The sequence below is a fragment of the Bos indicus x Bos taurus genome, chromosome X (assembly GCF_003369695.1).
Source record: "Bos indicus x Bos taurus breed Angus x Brahman F1 hybrid chromosome X, Bos_hybrid_MaternalHap_v2.0, whole genome shotgun sequence".
Taxonomy (NCBI): Eukaryota; Metazoa; Chordata; class Mammalia; order Artiodactyla; family Bovidae; genus Bos; species Bos indicus x Bos taurus.
The window spans coordinates 39,905,070-39,927,043 of record NC_040105.1 but is presented as its reverse complement, the minus strand read 5'-3'; the positions used below and the strand labels follow the sequence as shown (position 1 = coordinate 39,927,043).

The 21,974-nt window shown below is 45.6% G+C and overlaps 1 protein-coding gene across 1 annotated transcript; it reads left to right on the top strand.

Annotated features, from left to right (window-relative positions):
- The first annotated feature begins 728 nt into the window (after nt 1–728).
- CXHXorf38 (chromosome X CXorf38 homolog) lies at nt 729–21,415 on the top strand. Its single transcript, XM_027534178.1, has 7 exons — nt 729–1,214; nt 1,382–1,516; nt 7,892–8,011; nt 9,772–9,921; nt 11,367–11,540; nt 20,565–20,727; nt 21,165–21,415. The coding sequence occupies exons 1-6, from the start codon at nt 999–1,001 to the stop codon at nt 20,703–20,705; spliced, it is 936 nt and encodes a 311-aa protein (XP_027389979.1). The 5' UTR covers nt 729–998; the 3' UTR covers nt 20,706–20,727; nt 21,165–21,415.
- Nucleotides 21,416–21,974: the final 559 nt, after the last annotated feature.

The window sequence follows — 21,974 nt, the reverse complement described above, 5'->3', positions numbered from 1 at the left end:
AAAATTGAGATGACTTCTTGTCATTTGGAGTTGACAAGCCATTGCCTTCTGACCCTTACAGCACTGATTTGGAACTTAGCTTACCCTATGCAAGGAGCTCCAGCTATCATATAACCAAAATCATCATCATCTAAGAACGATGCTTCAGAACCATAGTGGAAGAAGTCCTCATCCCACTTGGGACGATGCAGCCCTCCAGAATCCAGGTGATGTGGTGTCCTGTTTGCCTCTGCTAGGTGGCCCAATGGCGGAAGTTTTTGAGCGTTGTGTCACCTCGGCACACAGCAGGCACATAACAAGTGCGCGGTCCAGACAGCCAGCGGTCAAGTTTAACTAATGTCCAGATTTGCTACAGTCAATCTGCAGGTTTAGGATCCAGTTAAGTAAACTTTCTAGAACTATATAACACAAGGAACATATGTAATCCAAGAACTGGGCCTTGAGCACCATCGTGAAAGTGAAGTCTCAGTCGAGCCCGACTTTTTGCAACCCCATGGACTGTAGCCTACCAGGCTCCTCAGTCCATGGGATTTTTCAGGCAAGAGTACTGGAGTGGGTTGCCATTTCCTTCTCCAGGGGATCTTCCCGACCCAGGGATCGAACCCATGTCTCCCACATTGCAGGCAGACGCTTTACGGTCTGAGCCACCAGGGAAGCCCGAGCACCGTCTACAGCTTTACAGTAAGAGAACTGGAGCACAGGCTCGAGGGAGCTAAAGTCGGGCCTGGTGAGGTTTCAGTTTGGGGGAACAGAGAAGAGGGAGACAGTTTTAGGTAGAGGCTTTCTGGGCAAGCACCAGACAAAGAACTTAACGTGTCTGCTGTCGTATAAGACTGGGGTGAGGCCGACTTGCCCCGGAAACTAGGACACCCAGTCACGGGAAGGGGGCGGGGCCACGCCCAAGGCTCCTCTTGCCTCCGGCGCTCCCAGGCTTCTGCGCCTGCGCACGGCAGTCCGCCCCGCCCCTCACCCGGTAGCCGCGCTGGCCAGGTCTGGACATGGTGCTCTCTGAGCTGGCCGTGCGCCTCAACTGCGCCGAGTATAAGAACTGGGTGAAAGCGGGCCACTGTCTTTTGCTGCTGCGCGGCTGTTTGCAGGGCTTCGTCGGCCGCGAGATGCTCGCCTTCCACAGCAGGCTGCTCGCCGCCGCCCCCGGCCTGGGCCCCCGCGCCGCCTGCAGCAGCGGCTCGCGGTGCAGCCCTCGCGCCCGCCAGGTGAGCACCTGGCCCGTGGTCTTGACCGTCGCCCCTCACCCCGTCCCCTTCCCTGGGCGCAGTGTCTCGTGCCCTCCCCGGAGCCGAACCGACCGCGTTACCCGAGGCTCCGAAGCCCAGATGCCGCCCCTCCCTCCCGGGCCCCTCCTCACCGCCGCCTCCTGTAGTTTCAGCCTCAGTGTCAGGTGTGCGCAGAGTGGAAACGGGAGATTTTGAAACATCACACCAACAGAAATGGAGACGTCCACTGGGGAAACTGCCGGCCGGCCTTCTGGCCGGTCGACGCCTGGGAGGTGGCCAAGGTAAGCATCTGCGGTCGGGAGGGTAGGAGGAGTTGGCCTACCAGGTAGGCGTTACCTGGAGCCCGGGGCTTCTGTCCGGTCTCTATGGAAGCTGTAGCCTCACAAGCGGATGCAGAGAGAGAGATTGGGCTTTTGGTCTAGTGTCTAGGTGGTTCAGGGCTGTTTATATCGGACCCAGCGCAGCTTGGTAAAGTAGATTTCAACAGGTGTAGCTGGGGCAAGGTGTGGAGCGAGCATCCTGAGCACCGGCACAGAGGAAAGAGCAGGCAAGGCGTTTATGAGAATAGGCTTCCTGAATTGCTCGTTTTGTCTGTAGGGTGCCATGAAGATGGCAGAATAAAAGAAAATTGGGGCAAAGATAGAAAGGACCGTGAGTGCGCAGCTAAGGCATAAAACTTTGGGGAGGCGGGTTGGGGTAGGCAGCAAGATAGAAGGGGGGGGGTTATTAGGCCTGTTTTTAGGTCTTGGCGCTGTGACTCACTAGCTGGGCAGATGGAGGAATTTTTTTGACTTTTTGGTATTTGCCAGAAGCCCAGTAGGGGGTGGGAGGGGCCTGTCGAAGTCACCTCCGAACCTGCATTCACCTTTGGAGGTGCCTGGGAAGCCGGAATCAGAAGTGCAGCCCTGGGCCAGCCTCTGTTCCCTAACCTCAAAAATGAGGAAATTGGACTATATCAGTGACTCGCAGACTTTTGGCTATCACGGAGCAATCATTACACCCTCTTCCTCTCTCTCTCTCTCTTTTTTTTTTTTTTGTTGCTGCCATAGAATTGCCAGCTTCTTTTACCTAGAGAAGACTTAAAACTCTACCCTTTACTGGTGTAGAGTGAAGGTCCCTCAGCTGCTGCTTTCATGCCCTCAGAATCCACTTGAAGCCCTTGCCACCTGTTTCTGCCACTCTTTCCCCTCCATTGCTGTCACCCGCAGACCTTTCCAACCCCATCTTCTCAGTTTCTAGACTCCCCGCTTGAGCATCCTCTGATTTCATCCACCTCAGCCTCCCACTTGCAGGCTCACATCTGGGGCTGTGTCAGCACAGAGAGCTGTGCTGCCAAGCAGCCTTCTTACTCTTGGCACACTTGTTAATATCTCCCACCCCAAGCTTAGCCCCTTGTCCCTATACAATGTTCACAGCTCTGAGGTTTCCCCTGCTTTCCCAGTCCCCATCAGCCTTGGCCCTCCCCACGTCCTTTGTCTCCTCGGCTAGCCCAGATTCCATGGTCCATAATTCTGTTTAGTCCTTTGCAGTTTTCTCGGCCTTTATTCTCCTTTCTCTGCATTGGCCAGGCCCCAACTCCAGCCTTCCTGACAGCATCCTCTACTTCAGCTCCAAGGGAGCTGATCAGTTTCACTTTCAGTTCTTAATCACCAGCTCCCCACAAGCCCCTGCCATCTGGCTCTGTCTCTCCGTAGGCTCCTGTTGCCCAGAGACAGCTGTTACTGCCCTTCCCTCCACCCTCTATCCCAGCTTCTAATCTTGCTCTCGCTTCCTGGAGTTTATGGATAGCCCCAGATATGTGCTTCCTCGTCTTTCTACCAGACTTACCAACCTATCTCCACGTGCACCATCTTCCTTCTGCTACAAAGGAGGAAGGGCATCTCTCCTCTTACCGCCCTGTCCCTCCACTTGAGTGTTGGACCTTATCCCCTCCCACCTGCCCAACGACTTTGAGTCTCCAGTTATCTACTCTTCTGACCTGCCAGCTTACTCTCATCACTGTCCAAATAGTCTTAGTATTGCCTTGGTTTATTCAGTTTTTTAAAAGAAAAGAGATTAAATATAGAGTTACTATATGACTTAGCAGTGCCATTCCTAGGTACATACCCAGTGAAATTGAAACACACAGCTGCCCAAAAACCTGTGCACAGATATTCACAGAAGTAGTACTATACACACTAGCCAAGAGGTTGAAACAACACAAATGTCCATCAACTGATGAATGGGTAAGCGAAATGTGGTCTGTCCGGACAATGGAATATTATTTAGCCATAAAAAGAAATTAAGTATTTGTAACATAAAGATACTAATGGGGGCAGAGGGTGAAGTACTGATACATGCTATATCTTTTCTTGAACCTTGAAAACATGCTAAGTGGAAGAAGCCAGTCATATAGTGTATGATTCCATTTATATGCAATGTCCAGAACAGGCAAATCTATAGAGGCAGACAGTAGCCTAGTGTTGCCAGGGCCTGGAGGAGAAGAGGGGGCAATAGTTGATGGCTAGGGGGTTTCTTTTGGGGGGTGATGAAAATGTCCTAAAATCAACTGTGGCAATGGTTGCACAACTTTGAATATACTAAAAACCAGAGAACTGTAAATGCTTCATTTTTTTTTTTAATGAGGTGTAGTTAGTTTCAAGCATACAACATAATGATTTGATATATGCTTTGTAAAATGGTTATCATGATAAGTCTAGTTAACATCCATTACCATGTGTGGTTACAGTCTTTTTTTCCTTCTGATGCAAACTTTTAAGACCTACTCTCTTAGCAACTTTGAAATACTACATCCCCAGGACTTCCTTATTTTAAGACCGGAAGTTGGTAACTTTTGCTCCACCCATTTTGCCCCCTTCTTCCACCCTCCCCCACCTCTGGCAACCACCAGTCCCTTCTCTGCACCTATGAGCTCGGGTTTGGGGGTTTATTGTAGGTTCCAGGTATAAGTGAGATCATGTGGTATTTGTCTTTCTGTGACATTCCACTTAGCATAATGCCCTCACAGTCCATCCGTGTCATTGCAAAGAGCTGTATACTTTTAAATGGGTGAATTATATGGTATATGAATTACATCTTAGTAAAGCTGTTTTTTAAAAAAAAAAATTGAATAAACACTTGGAAAATAAACTGTAGAAAGAAATGAAAGCTCCCCTTATCCATTCCCTTCTGCTGTCTCCCCATTTCTCTAACTGCCTCCCATATGTATTCCCAGTAGAACCTCTCAAAAAGTGCGTTATGCCTAATTCTCTTTTCCTCCAGTCCCATTGACTCTTCAACCCACTACCCCCTGGCTTCTGCCACCCCTGCCCCTCCACTGCATCTATCTTGTCAGGGGCACACGTGACCTTCAGCTCTCCAGCCTCCTCCTTCCTGCCTCTCAGATATTCAGCACTACCACACTGTCGGCCACTCCTCTTCTTGAAACAGTCCCGGCCGTGAGACATCTTCCTCTCCGAGTATCCTCCTGTCCCCCCAACTCCTCCTCCTCAGGCTCCTTCTGAATGTCGGTTAGCCTTCCTTGGGCCTCTTCTGTCCCCCGCTTCTCCTCCCCGGGTGGATATTGCTCAGGCCTGTGGAATGAGATATTAAATATATTTCTGCCAACAGAACAGCTCTCTGCTCTCTTCTGTACTCCAGAGGCCCATCTCTGCTACGTGACTCTTTCACTTCCTCAATTCCTGGGCACTTTGTCTTCTCAAGCTGGACTCTTCACCTCCCCCTCCCAGCCTGTCCCCATGCCCCACCACCAACCACCTACAATCATTCTTGCTTCATCTCTTCCCTTCTCTCCCCCTCTTATTTGTACTTGCAGATTATTTTTGGAATCCTCCTCACCCTCTCTAGGTCACGGCTCTCGACCCCTTCTCCTGCCAGCCTCCCACCTGGCTGCCTCTGCTGCTCTGTTCACCCTTGATGGAGGATGTGCAGTCTTCCTGTGGGAATTAGATCACTTTTCTTCGCTTGCCCAAAATCCTTGGATGGCTTCCTGATGTCCTTAGAATAAACTCCAGACTCCATGTTGAGGCCAGTAAGGCCCAGCATGTTCTAGCCCCTGTTTATTTCTCCAGCCTCTTCTCCTACTACTCAGTGAAGAGACAGAAGGGGGTCCATGCATGCATGCTAAATCATGTCTGACTCTTTGCGATCCGGTGGACTGTAGCCCACCAGGCTCCTCTGTCCATGGGATTCTCCAGGCAAGAATATTGGAGTGGGTTGCCATGCCCTCCTCTGGGGGATCTTCCCAACCCAGGGATCGAACCTGGGTCTCTTATGTCTCCTGCATTGGCAGGCAGGTTCTTTAGAGCAGTGTGCCACCTGGGAAGCCCTTCAGGAGTGGGTAGTGAGAGGCAATCAAGTGTGTTTCTCACCCTGTGCCTGTCACATTTGGAAGGCAGCAGTGGTCGATGCCATTTTAAGAAACAGATGTCAGCGGCAGGGAGGCAGTGGAGCTTCCTCATTGGCTTCTGGTTCTGAAGAAGCGAAAAAGTACTAGAATAAAACCTTCATGTGGAGAAACCTTCACGTGGAGGTTTGTTTTGGTGAGAAAATGCCAGACTGGACATACCTTGTAAGGGGCAAGAGAAACTGCCTGGTCTTGAGTCAACTAAGGCCCCTCTCACTTTGGATGGCCCTCTCAGCCATGTTTCTTTTCTTCGTTTCCTCTCCATTTCATCATTTCTTCAAATGAATTGGCCTGTGATACGTTAGTTAAGTTTTTGGTTAACATTTGCAGCATCCATAATCAACTTCTTTCAGTGGGTTGGGACATGGCAGTGTCTGTTAAGATAGAGACAGTGACGAGGGCTTCCCTGGTGGCTAAGATGGTAAAGAATCCGCCTGCAGTGCAGGAGATGTGGGAGACATGGGTTCGATCCCTGGGTCGGAAAGATACCCTGGAGAATTCCATGGACAGAGGAGCCTAGAGGGCTATAGTCCCTTACAGTCCAGGGGGTCGCAGAGTCGGACACAACTGAGCAACTGACACTTTGATGTAGTGTACAGTATACAAATTCTCAGTCCTGTGAGGCCAGGGTGTGTCATTCAACCACTATCAGGAACAGAGCCCCGATTCTCCTTGCTGGGCGTTGGCCCCTGCCGCTTGCCTTTTTCAAAATAGCACTATGAGCAGCACTATAGGAAGTGGCTGGTTGCCTGCTTACAGAAACGTCTTTGTAGTCAAGGCAGCAGGTCTCTTTATTTAGAGTTCTTTTTGCGAGTCATTTTTCATATGTCATCTCTTTTAGTCCCTTAGCAGGAATGTACTCTTTTGTGGCTTGGTTAAAGTTGGTGCATTCAGACGTAAATTTGGAAATATTTCAGGAAAGAAGTAAACCCAAGCCTTGTTAAAACACCAGTTTGGGGGTCCACACCATAAAATCCTACCAAAGGCAAGATCATGCTAGAATGAGGCCGTTCTGTTGTATCTAGTATCTCACACCCTGGGACTCCATCTGTAATGCCTATGTAGGTTCTGCTTACCTTGCACCATCAGCATCATAATTGCCAACATTTGTGGCCTGTGTTTTCTCATGTGCCCGGAGAAGGCAATGGCACCCCACTCCAGTACTCTTGCCTGGAAGATCCCATGGGCGGAGGAGCCTGGAAGGCTGCAGTCCATGGGGTCGTGAAGAATCAGATACGACTGAGCAACTTCACTTTCACTTTTCACTTTCATGCATTGGAGAAGGAAATGGCAACCCACTCCAGTGTTCTTGCCTGGAGAATCCCAGGGACGGGGGAGCCTGGTGGGCTGCCGTCTATGGGGTCGCACAGAGTCAGACATGACTGAAGCGACTTAGCAGCAGCAGCATCCTCATGTGCCAGGCACCATGCAAGTGCTTTACCCGCATTGACTTATTTAATTCTCGAAACATCCTTCAAGGTAGATGAGGACAGTTATCCCCCGTTTACTGATGAGGGATCCGAGGATAGATAACTAGCCCAAGGTCACGCAGTTGACAGGTGACAGAAGAGTGTTTTGCAGCCCAGCTCTGTCACATTCCAAAGCCCAGACTCTTCACATTCTACCACCATACTGAACTTTCACTTTGGAGCAACTATTAGTTTTATCTTAACAACTCAGCCACTGAAACTTAAGGGGGGAAAAAAGGGTGTTTTCTACCCCTTTCTTTCTATGCATGCTCAGTCCTGTCTGATTCTTTGCATCCTGCTGTGGAATGTAGCCTGCCAGGCTCTTCTGTCTATGGGAATTCTCCAGGCAAGAGCACTGGAGTGGGTAGCCATTCTCTTCTCCAGGGGAATCTTCCCAACCCAGGGATCGAACCCCAGTGTCCTGCCTTGCAGGCAGATTCTTTTACCACTGAGCCACCGGGGAAGCCTGCTTCCTACGCCTGCCTCCTGTTTATATGCCATTAAGAAAGGACAGTTAGGTCAGGTGTGGAAGTGCCTCTACTAGCAGGGGGACAGATAAAGCAGCTCTTCAGTTACTGCCCTGGGCTGAGGCTTGGCTGCTGCACTGTTTCCCGACTTGCATTGTGGACTCATGAGGCTCTAATTTAACTTCAGCAAGAGAGTTTCAGTCGTCCCTGGGGGAACAGGCAGATAACGTTTTTTTGTTCCACTAGCCCCGTGTAGATAGATGTCTCTTTGGCTTGGAGGAGACTCATGAGCCTCTTGGGCCTCCCCTGCTGCAGGCCTTCATGCCCCGAGGACTGGCAGACAAAACGGGACCCGAGGAATGTGACGCAGTTGCTCTTCTGAATCTCATCAACTCCTGTGATCACTTTGTGGTTGATCGAAGAAAAGTCACAGAGGTAAGAACCCTCAGATTGCCAAGCAGATGCTGCCAAGCAGGAACCACACCCTGTGTTGCTAAAGTAGCCACGTGGGTGGAGCTCACAGTCTTCTCCCCAGACAGTGGTGCACAGAGTAGCGTTGGACTTAGGTCCACCGTTGGCGTTGCTGAGAGGTGAGCGGCGCTCTCGTCACATGTACCTGCTGTGATGTCCGGAACCCCCGTGTGAAAGCAGCTGACCCTTCCACTCTCCCTGATTGAACTTTCCCAAGTTGTTAAACAACTTGCCATTGTACTGTGTGTCGCTAAACTGGCAAACCTCAAATTTCTCCTACCTGTTCTGTCATAAACTGAGGCAAAGTAATTTCCCATATTAAAAAAACAAATACAGAGCAATGCATCATTCTCTCCATTGGATGCCAGTATTTGAGTCCTGCCCTTCTCAATCTCATTGGCTAACAGTTGAAAGACCAAGTTGAAAGTGAAAGTGTTAGTCAGTCGTGTCTGACTCTTTGCGACCCTATGGACTATAGCCCTCCAGGCTCCTCTGTCCATAGAATTTCCCAGGCAGTACTGGAGTGGGTAGCCATTACCTTTTCCAGGGGATCTTCCTGACCCAGGGATTGAACCTGGGTCTCCCAAATTTCAGGCAGGTTTTTTACCATCTGAGCCACCAGGGAAGTATAAACAGTTGCAAGACCAAGTTACCTTGACCTAAAGAAAACATAAACATTAGTGGATAAACAGTGTCAGAACAGATCACTGTGCTTGTCAGACATCCTCTGGGAGATTTCAGCTGTCTCTGTGTCACCAGAGGACAGCTCTGGTGCATTTGTTACTCTGAGGATCATTAAAAAGTATATATGGCGCACACAGATTATTTATAATATGTGCAGAAATGCATGTATATTTTGCTAGCATGCCAGCAGCCAAAGGGACTGAGAGTCCTTTACCATCAGAAAAGACAAAAACTATCACAATAAAAAACTGACCCCTTTGATAGCTTTTCATCAAGAATGTGGAAGACTGGGTAGGAGTTATATATTCATATTAAAAAGGTTTTTGCATTGTCTGCTTCAGCCTTTGGGTATTCTCAAAGCCAGTAGCCAATACTCTTGCTCTTTGGCAGGTTTTTTAAAAACTATGTATTTATTTTTGGCTCTGCTGGGTTTTCGTTGCTGTGTGGGCTTTTCTCTAGTTGCAGCAAGCGGGGGCTCTCTAGTCACAGTGTGTGGGCTTCTCACTGTGGTGGCCTCTCGTGGCGCGTGGGCTCTAGGGCTTCAGTAGTTGTGGTGCATGGGCTCAGTTGTTGCAGTCACGGGATTCAGAATGCAGGGTCCGGAGTTGAAGGGCATGGGCTCAGCTGCCCATGCCCATCACCATGGAGGCATGTAGGATCTTCCCAGACCAGGGATGGAACCAGTGTCCCCTGCATTGCAAGGCTGATTCTGAACCACAGAACCACTACGGAAACCCTGGCAGGTGTTTTTAAGTTAGGGCATTTGGAGGATTGTGTAAGAGAGATTCACCCAAGAGTTCAAGGACTCAGGACAGTTGTACACTTGTTTATATTTCTTACCTTGATTAATTTAGTCTTCAGATGACAGGGGTTGAATAAGCCTTGGCAACACCTGCAGGCCACACACTTGTGGATTTTAGAATGAACAAGGCCTTTCTGTGATTTTTCTCTGGAGCTCCAGAATCTCAGTGTACCCCACTGTTGGGTTTTGAAGGTTTCTCTCTCTCTCTCTTTTTTTTTTTTTTTTTGTCTTTCTGTAGGTGATTAAGTGTCGTAACGAGATCATGCACTCTTCAGAGATGAAAGTATCTTCTGTATGGCTACGAGATTTTCAGATGAAGATCCAAAATTTTCTAAATGAATTCAAAAATATCCCAGAGATTGTGGCGGTATACTCCCAAATAGAACAGGTAAAAATTACATTTAGCAGTTCTGGCCTAAAGAACTAAGGGGAGGTAAAAGGATCCGCAGCCACTTATTTATTTATTTTTCTTAATATATATATTTTATTGAAGTATAGTTGACGTAAAATGTTTCAGGTGCACAGCAAGATGATTCAGTTATACATACACATGTATATTATTTTTGAAATTATTTTCCATTATAGGTTATTACAAGATATTGACTGTGGTTCACTGTACTATACAGTAAACCTTTGTTACTTGTTGCATATCTATTTTTTAAATTAGAAATCTAGCATTCTATTCATACTAAGTCAAACAAGTGGAATCAAAATGTCATAAAGTTTTTAGTTTTCATAAAACTAAAATTCATAAGTTTTCTTATTCATAAGTTTTCTTAAAATGTATATATTATACATATTATTTATATATACATGTATACCAATGTTTCAGAAGGAATATCAAAAAACAAAGACATGGAGAAATTGGAAAATATAAACTAAATCAAATGGAGTACTGAATATGAAATAGAAAAAGTGAAATAAGCTAGATAAAAGTAAAAGATCATCATATAGTACAGTTCACAGTCACTTATTTAGAATTTAAAGCTTATTAGATTTAAACAAAAATTTAGAATGTAAGCATGTTTAGAATGTAAGCATGTTGACATGAAGTCAGAATTGTGATTCATCTGAGCAGCTTTTCTGTGGTCACAGGATGGTATTAGAATGGATCCAGTGAACAATGTTTAATTATAAATTCTTCCCTGGTAGGTCAGCTGGTAAAGCATTCACCTGCAATGCAGGAGACCCTTATTCGATTCCTGCTGCTGTTGCTGCTAAGTCGCTACAATCGTGTCCGACTCTGTGCGACCCCATAGATGGCAGCCCACCAGGCTCCCCCGTCCCTGGGATTCTCCAGGCAAGAACCCTGGAGTGCGTTGCCATTTCCTTCTCCAGTGCATGAAAGTGAAGAGTGAAAGTGAAGTCGCTCAGTCGTGTCTGACTCTTAGCGACCCTATGGACTGTAGCCTACCAGGCTCCTCCATCCATGGGATTTTCCAGGCAAGAGTACTGGAGTGGGTTGCCATTGCCTTCTCCGGATTCTATTCCTAGGTCAGGAAAATCCCCTGGAGAAGGGATAGGCTACCCACTCCAGTATTCTTGGGCTTCCCTGGTGGCTCAGATAGTAAAGAATCCTCCTGCAAGGCAGGAGACCTGGGTTCGATTCCTGGGTTGGGAAGATCCCCTGGAGAAGAGAACGGCTACCCACTCCAGTGTTCTTGCCTGGAGAATTCCATGGACTGTATAGTCCATGTGGTTGCAAAGAGTTGGACATGACTGAGTGACTTTCCCTTTCACGTTTATGTAACCCAGTGGAATATCTCTCTCTCTCTCTTTTTTTTTAAAATATATTTTCCATTCAGTTCATCTATTCGTTTGGTAACCCAACAGCTGTTGACATCTGACTGGGCTGTTTACATCCCTGAGGAAGATCAGCGAGATGGGTGTGACAAAGGAGTTTACCTGAGTGAGAGCCAAGTAAACGAGATAGAAATGGAATTACTAAAGGAAAAACTTCAAGAGCTCTATCTTCAAGTAAAAGAACAAGAGGTGTTGCCTGAAGAGGTAAAAAAAAAAAAAAAAAAAAGTACTGTATCCTCTATGTGAGTAAACAAAGCAAAGAAAGGCCCCAGGGGGGAAGAGTAGCTCATTTTAACTTGTCACCGGTTATGTTTCTGATAAGTCAAATAATTTCCAGACATGAATATTCTTTTGGCATAAAATACTGTTACCCTTAAATATTTTCACTTGATCAGCAAACATTTGGATGCCACTGAGTGGAAAACCACAGGAAGGGTGACCACGGAATCCTGAGCCTCAGGCTCTGGGGAGTTTCTGCAGGTCAAGGTGGGGAGAAGGGGTTGCAAAACCAGCTTTGCTGAGAGATGCTGTTTCACTGGGTTGTGGTGGTGGTGGTGGTGGTGGTGGTGGTTCAGTTGCTCAGTCGTGTCCGACTGTTTGCAGCCCCATGGACTGCAGCCAGGCCTCCCTGTCTATCACTGGGACTAAGAATCAAATCAGAGTTTGGAAAATTGGCAAGAGCAGAAGAGTGTTCTTCGCAGAAGAAACAGCACTTGCCAAGGCATGAAAGACTAGCCTGGGCCGGACAGTGACGAGGCAGTGTGGGAGGGAGGTGTGGTCAGGTGTGAGGGTGGTCTGGCAAGTCAAAGCCGCATTTTGAAAGGTTTTCTGTGCCGCACTAAGAGGTTTGGACCTTATTCCCCCAAAGCAGTTGGCAGCCAACAGAGATTTTAAAGCAAGAGAGAGTAAATGAAACAGATTAGATAATGGCTTTTGCAAAGTGAAGTCTTGGTGCAGTCAGAGGTTGAAGACAAGCCAAGAGGCTCTTGCAGTTCTGTGAGGATGAGAGAAAAAGGACATAAGCTAGAGGTGTGCAGGAGGCAGCGAGCCAAGTTCTGGAGGCACTGCCAGGCAAAGCTTGTAGTTGCCGGTGAGATTTCTTGGACCCAGCAGGAGGTGGCAAAGGTTGAAGGATCAACAAGGCTTCTATCTCTGGACACTGCAGGCTAATGAGGGTCTCAAGTACAGTAGCTAGGAATCTCCTTTGTTACAGGCAAGGTATTAAGAAAAATTAACAATAATAGAATTATATTGTTGTAAGGTTTAGAAATGTCCTGCTGGATTAGAATTCCAGATTCCCAGGAGATCTTGGACAGGTCATTTTATCTGTCCATTCCACCTTGTCCAAGGAAAGTAGTTTTGCTGATTACCTTGTTAAACACAGCGTGGTTTATTTATTTTTTTAATAGGCTGATTTTGAACTTTACTTTTTTTTACCTTGCTTATTTTGTGTTGGAATACAGCCAGTGAACAATGTTATCATAGTTTCAGGTGAACAGCAAAGGGACTCAGCCATGCATATACATGTATCTGTTCTCCCCCAAGTGCTCTAGTGGTGAAGAACCTGCCTGCCAAAGCGGGAGACAGAGACGCAAGTTCAATCCCTGGGTCAGGAAGATCCCCTAGAGAAGGGCATGGCAGCCCATTCCGGTATTCTTGCCTGGAGAATCCCATGGACAGAGGAGCCTGGCGGGCTACAGTCAGTGGGGTCACAAAGAGTCGGATGTGACTAAAGTGAGCACGCACGCATTGTCCCCCAGTCTCCCCTCCCATCCAGGCTGTCGTATAAAACACAGCATGTTTTAATACAAAGCGTGTACTCCTTTTTGAGGCCAGGCTCCGTGCTGGTCCATGTGCCTTTGTTAAGTTGCCCGACCCTGACCCAGGTGTTTCACTCAGCTTGATGGGCTCCTTTGGCACAGGGACTGGATACCACTGGTTTGGGGGCACCCCCACCGTGGCACACAATAGGTATTTAAGATGGTGAATAAGACTGTGAAATCTATTTTCTAAATCCGTCTGTTTCATCTGGCTTTATTTGAAAATGCCATTAGAACTAACCCCCAAAGTCAGCCAACAGACAAAAACCAGGGGCTCAGGCTCATGGACCCCCAAGTCATCAGAAATTCTGTCTTCTTCCTTGAGGGAGCTGCAGTTCTTTTCCTGTTTTGTGTAACAAAGAGCAAAATGCATCAGTAGCAACACACTGAAACCAGGAGTCTCTGCCAGTTGAGAGTGGGAAGGGACCCTGGCAATTCGCTGCTTTACAGCAACCTTGAGGAGCAAGTGCTGCTGGGTGAGAGGCCTCAGGGTTGGGGCATGAGGGCTGGCCCAGGGGTCACCCCACTCTGACCCTGAGCCTGCCTGCCCACATGCCACGCAGTGGTTATCCTGTCTCCTGTCATGTCATCAAGGAGCTAGCAATTGGAAATTTTGACCCCTCATTATCTCCATTTCACAGAGAGGAAATTGGGGTTAATTGACTTGTCCTCTGGGTCCCAAAGTCTCTAGATAGGGGTGATAAATTCTCATTTTTCATGCTTTCTGTTCAGTAGACCGTGGCATTTCTTTTGATATTTCAATTGATCAGAATGTAAGTTTGGCTTGATTGACACGTTATCTCAGAAGCTACAGGTTGTCTATCCACGATGCGTGGAACAGACTTCTTTTGAAATTATAGCACTATGTATGATTATTCACGTTCTTTCGGGTTAGTCTCCAGAGTCAGAGGATTTGATAAACCAAATTTCAGTGACTGTAAAACACTATGAATTGCATGACACATCACTAATTCAGTTACTTTCAAAGAAAAAAACTGCTGTTCATTTACTGTAAGATACATGGTGGGCTTCCCAGGTGGCGCTAGGGGTAAAGAACCCACCTGCCAATGCAGGAGACTAAGAGACACGGATTCGATCCCTGGGTCAGGAAGACCCCTGGAGGAGGACATGGCAACCCACTCCAGTATTCTTGTCTAGAGAATCCCATGGACAGAGGAGCCCAGAGGGCTATAGTCCATAGGGCTGCAGAGCTGGACACGACTGAAGCAACTTAGCATGCAAGCTCGTGCTACGAATGGTAAAGTGCAGTCTCATTTGAGATGTTAAAATATGAGAAAACGTGCAGTAAGGAATCAAGAAATACAGTGGTTGTATTATGAGCATGGGACTCTTGGTGAATGTTTCTGGTGTTTGTTAAAGCTGCAGGGCTAGGGTGGTTCACCTCCGAGCCAAGTGGGAGCAGCAGGTGCCACCCAAGAGCCCTTCACACACACCTGCTTCGTTAGGATCTCGGGGGCTCAAAGTTCAGTGAAAGAACGTCGAGCACCATAAGTGGCTAACAAACATGTAAAGAACTTGCACATCCTTTTTTTAAAATTGGAGAATAATTGCTTTGCAGTGTTGTGTTAGTTTCTGCTGTGCAATGAAGTGAATGAGCTCTATGTGTATATATATATATATATATGCTGTCCCTCTTGAGCCTCCCTCCCACCCCCACTGTCCCTTCCCACCCCTCTGGGTCATCACAGAGCACCGAGCTGAGCTCCCTGTGCTGTATACCTCAGCTTCCCACTAGCCGTCTGGTTTACACCCAGTAGTGTATATATGTCAGTCCTACTCGCCTATTCATCACACCCTCCCCTTACCCCTCTGTGTCCACATGTTTGTTCTTTAAAATCATTACTGATTTTTTAAACCCTGGTGGGGGAGCCACTTTCATAGGGAAGCTTGGGGAGCAAGGACAGCAGCAGAATGCAGTCGAGGCAGGCAGGGAAAGGATGTAATTGACACTCCATTCGTTAAAGTCCAGATTTAGTTCATGAGTGAGTGCTGACGTGTGCAAGGCACAGTTCTAGAAGCTTGGTGTGCATCAGTGAACAAAACAAAGGTCCCCTTGGGAGAGACAGATGGTAAACGGTCCATGTAATACGTAATGATGGGGCATTTAGAAAGAGGAGAAGGACTGTGTGGAGCAGAGTGTGGGGATCAGGAGTGGCCGAATGGGGACAGGTGGCAGATCTGGAGGAGCATTCAGGCTGAGGGCACGGTGATGTGAGCAGCGTAGGGGGAGTGTGGTAGGAGCAGATAGAAGGGAAGCCTTGTGAGCCGTTGGGTGGACCCAGGCTCTTCCTCCTGAGATGGCAGCAACGCTGCAGGACAATAAAAGGAGCACTGGCCGCCAGGTAGAGGACGCGGGGCTGGGGACCAAAGATGGAACTAGAGAGATGTTAGGAGGCTGCCACAGCTACCTGGTCAGGGAGGTGGTAGTTCGGGCCAGGGTGGACGGGTGACGAGTAGAGGTGATGAGAAGCGGGGGTACACATGGCGTGTGAGAGAAGGAAAGGCGTCAAAGACAAGTGCACGGGTTTTGGCTTAAGTGCTGAGAGTACTTACTAACCATCTTTTGCCTAGAATAGTGCCTACCAGGCACATAGTAGGCTCAGAATTGTTCAGTCACACAGTCACGTCTGACTCTTTGCGATCCCATGAACTGTAGCATGCCAGGCTTCCCTGTCTTTCACCATCTCCCGGAGTTTGCTCAGATTCATGTCCATTGAGTCAGTGATGCCATCCAACCGTCTCATCCTCTGTCGCCCCCTTCTCCTTTTGCCCTCATTCTTTCCCAGCATCAGGGTCCTCTCTGATGAGTCAGCTCTTCGCATCAGGTGGCCAAAGTATTGGAGTTTCAGCTTCCACATCAGTCCTTCTAATGAACATTCAGAATTGATTTCCTTTAGGATTGACTGGTTTGATCTCCTTGCAGTCCAAGGGACTCTCAAGAGTCTTCAGCACAATTCACAATCGTCAATTCTTCGGCATTGAGCCTTTATGGTCCACCTCTCACTTTCGTACATGACTGCTGGAAAAACCATAACTTTGACTGCATGGATCTTCGTTGGCAAAGTGGTATCTCCACTTTTTAATAACACTGTCTGGGTTTGTCATAGCTTTTCTTCCAAGGAGCAAGCATCTTTTAATTTCATGGCTACAGTCACTGTCTGCAGTGATTTTGGAGTCCAAGAAAATACGATCTGTCATTGCTTCCACTTTTTCCCCATCTATTTGTCATGAAGTGATGGGTCTGGATCCATGATCTTAGTTTTTTCAATGTTGAGTTTTAAGCCAGCTTTTTCACTCTCTTCTTTCACACTCATCAAGATACTCTTTACTTCCTCTTTGCTTTCTGCCATTACAGTGGTATCATCTACATATCTGAAGTTGTTGATAATTCTCCTTGGCAGTCTTTATTCCAGCTTCTGAGTCATCCATTTAACTCTCACGATGCTTTTGTTCAATGATTGTCAGAAGGAAGGAATGTACCAGATGTAGTGCTATGTGCTTTTAGTAGATTATATCTAATCCTTGCAAGAATCCTGGTTGGCAAATGTATGGTCATCCTATATTTGCATATATGGAAATAAGCTCTGAGAGGTCAAGTCTTGCCCAAAGTCAGAGCTGGGCTTCAATACCCAAGTCTGTCCAACTGCATTCCATAACTTTTCTTTTTTTTTTTTTTAATTTTATTTTATTTTTAAACTTTACAATATTGTATTAGTTTTGCCAAATATCGAAATGAATCCGCCACAGGTATACCTGGATTAATACTTAGTTTTTCCATCTTTACTTCCTCTTCCCACTTAACATATAAAGGTGCACAAGACTTCCCCATTCTTGATAATTTAAAAAAAACTCCTTTTGTCTCTATCCTCCCCCCAAGCTAAAATAATCATCTCTGTGAAGCACATATCAAGAGCAGAGAGGGTCAGGAGGTGACAGCACAAAGGATCATAGCTCTCAAGACATCAAATGAGAAGGTCTCTGGGGAGGGAGGACCTCAGTCCATCTTAGTGCACAGACCAGGCCAGCATGGTCTCAGGCATCTGACGGGAATGCAGTAATGGGCAGGACCCTGGGCTGCATCTAGAGGGCCTGGCACAGGCAATAAGCGCTAACAGCACAGTACCCACCGTGACTAATGTCCACTGTGAATAATACCACTGATATAAGCTTCACTGCACATCTCTATGGCTTCCAAATTTATTATTTAAGGGGCTTCCCTGGTGGCTCACTTGGTAAAGAATCCTCCTGCAATGTGGGAGGCCCCAATTCGATTCCTGAGTCAGGAAGATGCCCTGGAGGAGGGCATGTATTCTTCCATGGAGAATTCCCAAGGACAGAGGAGCCTGGTCAGCTGCAGTCCATGGGGTCCCAAAGAGTCAGACGTGACTGAGCGACTAAGCACAGCACACATCTTTCAGGCGGGACTTCCCAGGTGGCTCAGTGGTAAAGAATCAACCTGCCAAGCAGGAGAGGCGAGTTTGATCCCTGGGTCAGAAAGATCTGCTGGAGGAGGAAATGGCAACCCACTCCAGTATTCTTGCCTGAGAAATCCCATGGATGGAGGAGCCTGGTGGGCTACAGTCCATAGGGTCACGAAGAGTTGGACACAACTTAGCGACTAAACAACAACAGCAACAGCAGTCTTTCAGGGGCTGTAGGCTTGTTTCTAGCCATGTAATAAACAGTTCCAGCTAGGACTTCCTGGTGGTTCAGTGGTTCAGACTCTGCGCTTCCACTGTAGGGGCTCGAGTTCGTTCCCTGGTCAGGGAACTGAGATCACATATGTATGGCCAAAAAATAAAAATAAATTGGAAAACAAAAACAAAAACCCAGCTCCAGCTGAAGGGAACATCCCCATCTACTTAGTAACCTAGCGGAAGACCTCAGCTTTGCTCCCTATTCATCCTGGCCCCAAGTCCCTGCCAGTCTTCCCCTCCCTCCCATCTCTGGCAGCCACTCTTCTGCATCTGCCTGCCTCCTTCTCTCACGCCACAATAGCCTGGCGCCTGCTTGGGTCCTCTAGATGTCCGGCAACAGAATCGATTGTGTACATCTCTAAAATTCAAGAACCACCACTCTGCTAGGAGTAGGGTACTCCATCACCTTTTGATCATTTTGACCTAGTTTGGAATTGGGGGTCCCTTATTTAAAAAAAATTTCACCACACCCCAAAAGATTAATAACGTTCCTGTTTGTAATAAGCACAGTGACCAGTTGAGGGTATCCTGGGATAAGCTGAGTGAAAACGTGTCTGTGGTACTATTTTGAGAGTACATAATTATATTACGTTTAAATGTCAGGAAGTATGTTACTGATGGGAGTTTAAATTGCTGTAACCTCTAGAGATGACAGTTTTGGCAAAATCTATTAACATTAAAACAGAAAACTCTATTAATTAAAACTCCATTCTGCTTCTAAAAGTAGATCCTACAAATAACCTGTCACTTTATGCAAAATGACACATGTCCCAGGTTAGTTACTACAGCAGCATTTCTCTTAGCAGAAGGCTTGAAATAATATGTTAAAATACGAAACATCCATAACTAAAAAACTGTTTAGCCATAAAAAAAAACGAGGCCAGTCTTTATATTCTGATACAGAAAAAAAAATCAGTTGAATAACGTCTAATATGCTGCCATTTGTGTTTCTGTAAAATGTGTATGTGCCCATTATATCGCAGTAAAACTGGAATTTTAAAAATGTGTGCACATATATATATACATGTGTTCACATGTAAATGCATGGAGTATCTCTGGAAGAGATACAAGAAACTTCACTGTGGTCACCTCTAAGAGGAGCTGAGTGACTGGGGACAGGATGTGAAAGAGAACCAACTTTTTACCTTGTACCCTGTGTTCATTTTGAATTTTGTACCAGTACATTTACTGCTAGTGAATAGACACATGTATTTTATAAATACTGAATAATAATAAATGTACATATGTAGACATTTTTAATAGTCATACATGTGTACAAAATTCAAAATGAAAGAGCTCTATATGTGTGAGTGTGTACACTTACATGTGTTTGTGTATACATTTGTATATGTGTGTCTGTACATATATGTGTATGTATGTGCATCTCTTGCATTGACAGGTAGATTCTTTACCACTGAGCCACCAGGGAAGCCCTCGTATGTATGTGTGTATATATATTTAATTATAATAAATGGATACAAAATTCAAGATGAAAGGGCTTCATTTTATTTTTTTATGTACATAAATATCATATTTATGTATATGTGTATATGTATACATATGTACATATGTTTATGTATATATGTATATAACACACACACATATAGGTATATACCTATTCAGGAAGTTTTACAGCCAAAAAAAAAAATCTTGAAAAATTTTTTTCTAGGGGACGTCCTATATTTATATGACATCATCTCATACAGATGCCCAAAAAAGGAAAAACATGTTTTTTACCTTGTGGTAAGAACACTTAAGATTTACTCACTTACCCATGCCCACCTCTGGTAACTGCAAATCTGGTCTCTTTTCTTAAGAATTGATTTTTTTTGTTTTTGTTTTAGATTCCACATATAAGTGAGATCATGAAGTATTTATCTCTCTCTGCTTGACTTATTTAACTTATCATAATGCCCTCCAGGTCCATCCATATTGTCTCAAATGATAGGATTTCCATCTTTTTATGGCCAAGTAATATTCCATTGTGTATATGTACCACATCTTCTTTATCCATTCATAAATTTATGGACACTCACATTGTTTCCTTGTCTTAGCTATTGTGAATTATGCTGCTATTAACATGTAGATGTAGATATCTCTTCAGCATGATGTTTTCATTTTCTTCAAATACCTTCCCAGAGGTCAAATTTCTAAATCATATGGTAGTTCCTTTTTAAATTTTTTGAAGATCCTCCATACTGTTTTCCAAAGTGGCTGAACCAATTTACATTTCTACCAACAGTGCTCATGCATCCCTTTTCTCCACACCTTCACCAGCATCTGTTCTCTCTTTTTGAGGATGCCCATTCTAACACGTGTGAGGTGATACCTCATTGTCGTTTTAACCTGCATTTCGCTGATGATTAGTGCTATTGAGCACCTTTTCATGTACCTGTTGGCCATTTGTATGTTTTCTTTCGGAAAATGCCTGTTCAGGTCCTTTGTCCATTTTTAACTTGGGTAGTTTTTGTGCTATTGAATCATATGAGTTCTTTATATATTTTGGATATTAACCCCTAAAAGCAAAAATTTTTAAGGAGACAAGTAAACACTCCCTTGTGTGATCCCCAAACCAGCTATTGGTAGACACAGGAACAGGACTCAGTCTTGGAGCTAGTAAGTTTTTCATCTGAATTTCAAGTCTGCTATAAAATTAGCTAAGCTGTGCATTGTATGGTTTCTTCGTACAGATCTTAAACCAACTGGAAGTGGTGAAAGAATTTCTAAGAAACAATGAGGATCTTAGAAATGGTCTGACAGAAGATATTCAGAAGCTAGACAGCCTCCGTCAACAGCATCTAAAACCAGATTCAAAGGAACCTGGGGTGTAGACACCTGGAGGGAAGGCCTGAGGTGAGTTAAGCATATGATGTTTAAATAAGGACTGAATGGCCTCTTCTCTTTGATGTCTGTTCCCTTAGGTAAGGCCATAGCACACATAGTCAGGTCTGAAGTTTCACTGTGTCCTTATTATTTGAAAGAAAGAACACAGAGCTTTGTGTTCTTTCTAATTGATGGGTCTCACATCTGAACTGATTCAAAATAAACTCCCTGCCAGCTTTGTTTAGTCAAGTATACCTGAAGTCATTTGGCTAGCCTGACATGAATCAACTTTATGACAATCAAAAAGCGCTTCAGTCCTAAAATGATAGCAGTGATGCCTTGCTCTTAGCTGTGACGTTAATAATGGCAACTTGTTACTTTTCATAAGAAAACTCATTAAAGTAATGGTATTCAGTGTTTTGCTTTTTTCCCTCATGAAGAAAATTAAATGTTCTCTTCTATTTTAGGTCGACCTTCCACAAAGATCAGGCGTGTTCTGTGAAAGTCGCCCAGGCTTCCATCTCAGGCATCCTTTTCTGGGCAAAAGGAAAAACTATTCTGAGTACTCCACTCAAACAAAAAGGGATTTGTGTTGTCTTTTCCTGGACTTTCCTTTGACTCTTCGGGAGTATTTTTTTTTTTTTTTTTTTTTTAACATTCACAAGCTTCGTGGTGTTATCTGTACCAACCAAAAAATATTAGATATTCTTGTACCAAACTTGCTATCATCCAGGGTTTTTTTTTGTTGTAGTTTGTTTTTCAGGTTTTGTTTTTCACTTTGTGTTGCTGTTTAAAAGGTGACATTCTTTTCTGGTCCTAAAACTCTAACTGTTTCAACAGTAACTAGACTTGTGTTCAGCCAGGCCTGTTGTGAAGGGCCATGCCGAGTTCTCTGCCCATTGGCACACACACTCTTGCCTCAAAGTCTCAATCATGAGGATGCCCATGGGTGGGCTGTGATGTATTGATGTTGAGATAGAAATCCTTCCTTCTTGCCAGCATTTCCAGTTAGTACAGAACTGTGAGTACCCGTTTCTGGTAGCCTGAGACGGTAAGACAGAGAGCTGGGCTGAGAACACAGTAACTTGACTGACAGCTTAGGGGGAGGGCCCAGGCTGGTATCACAGCTCTTTCTGTTCAGTTATTTCAAGTGCTGAGCGCAGGGTGTGGTCCGTGTGTGCTTGATGAATATTCCTTAACAGAAGGGTCAGCTGATAGTGTAGAGGTATTCATAATGTAAATATTCATTACATTGTTGACCAAGCCTGGTCCTTTGT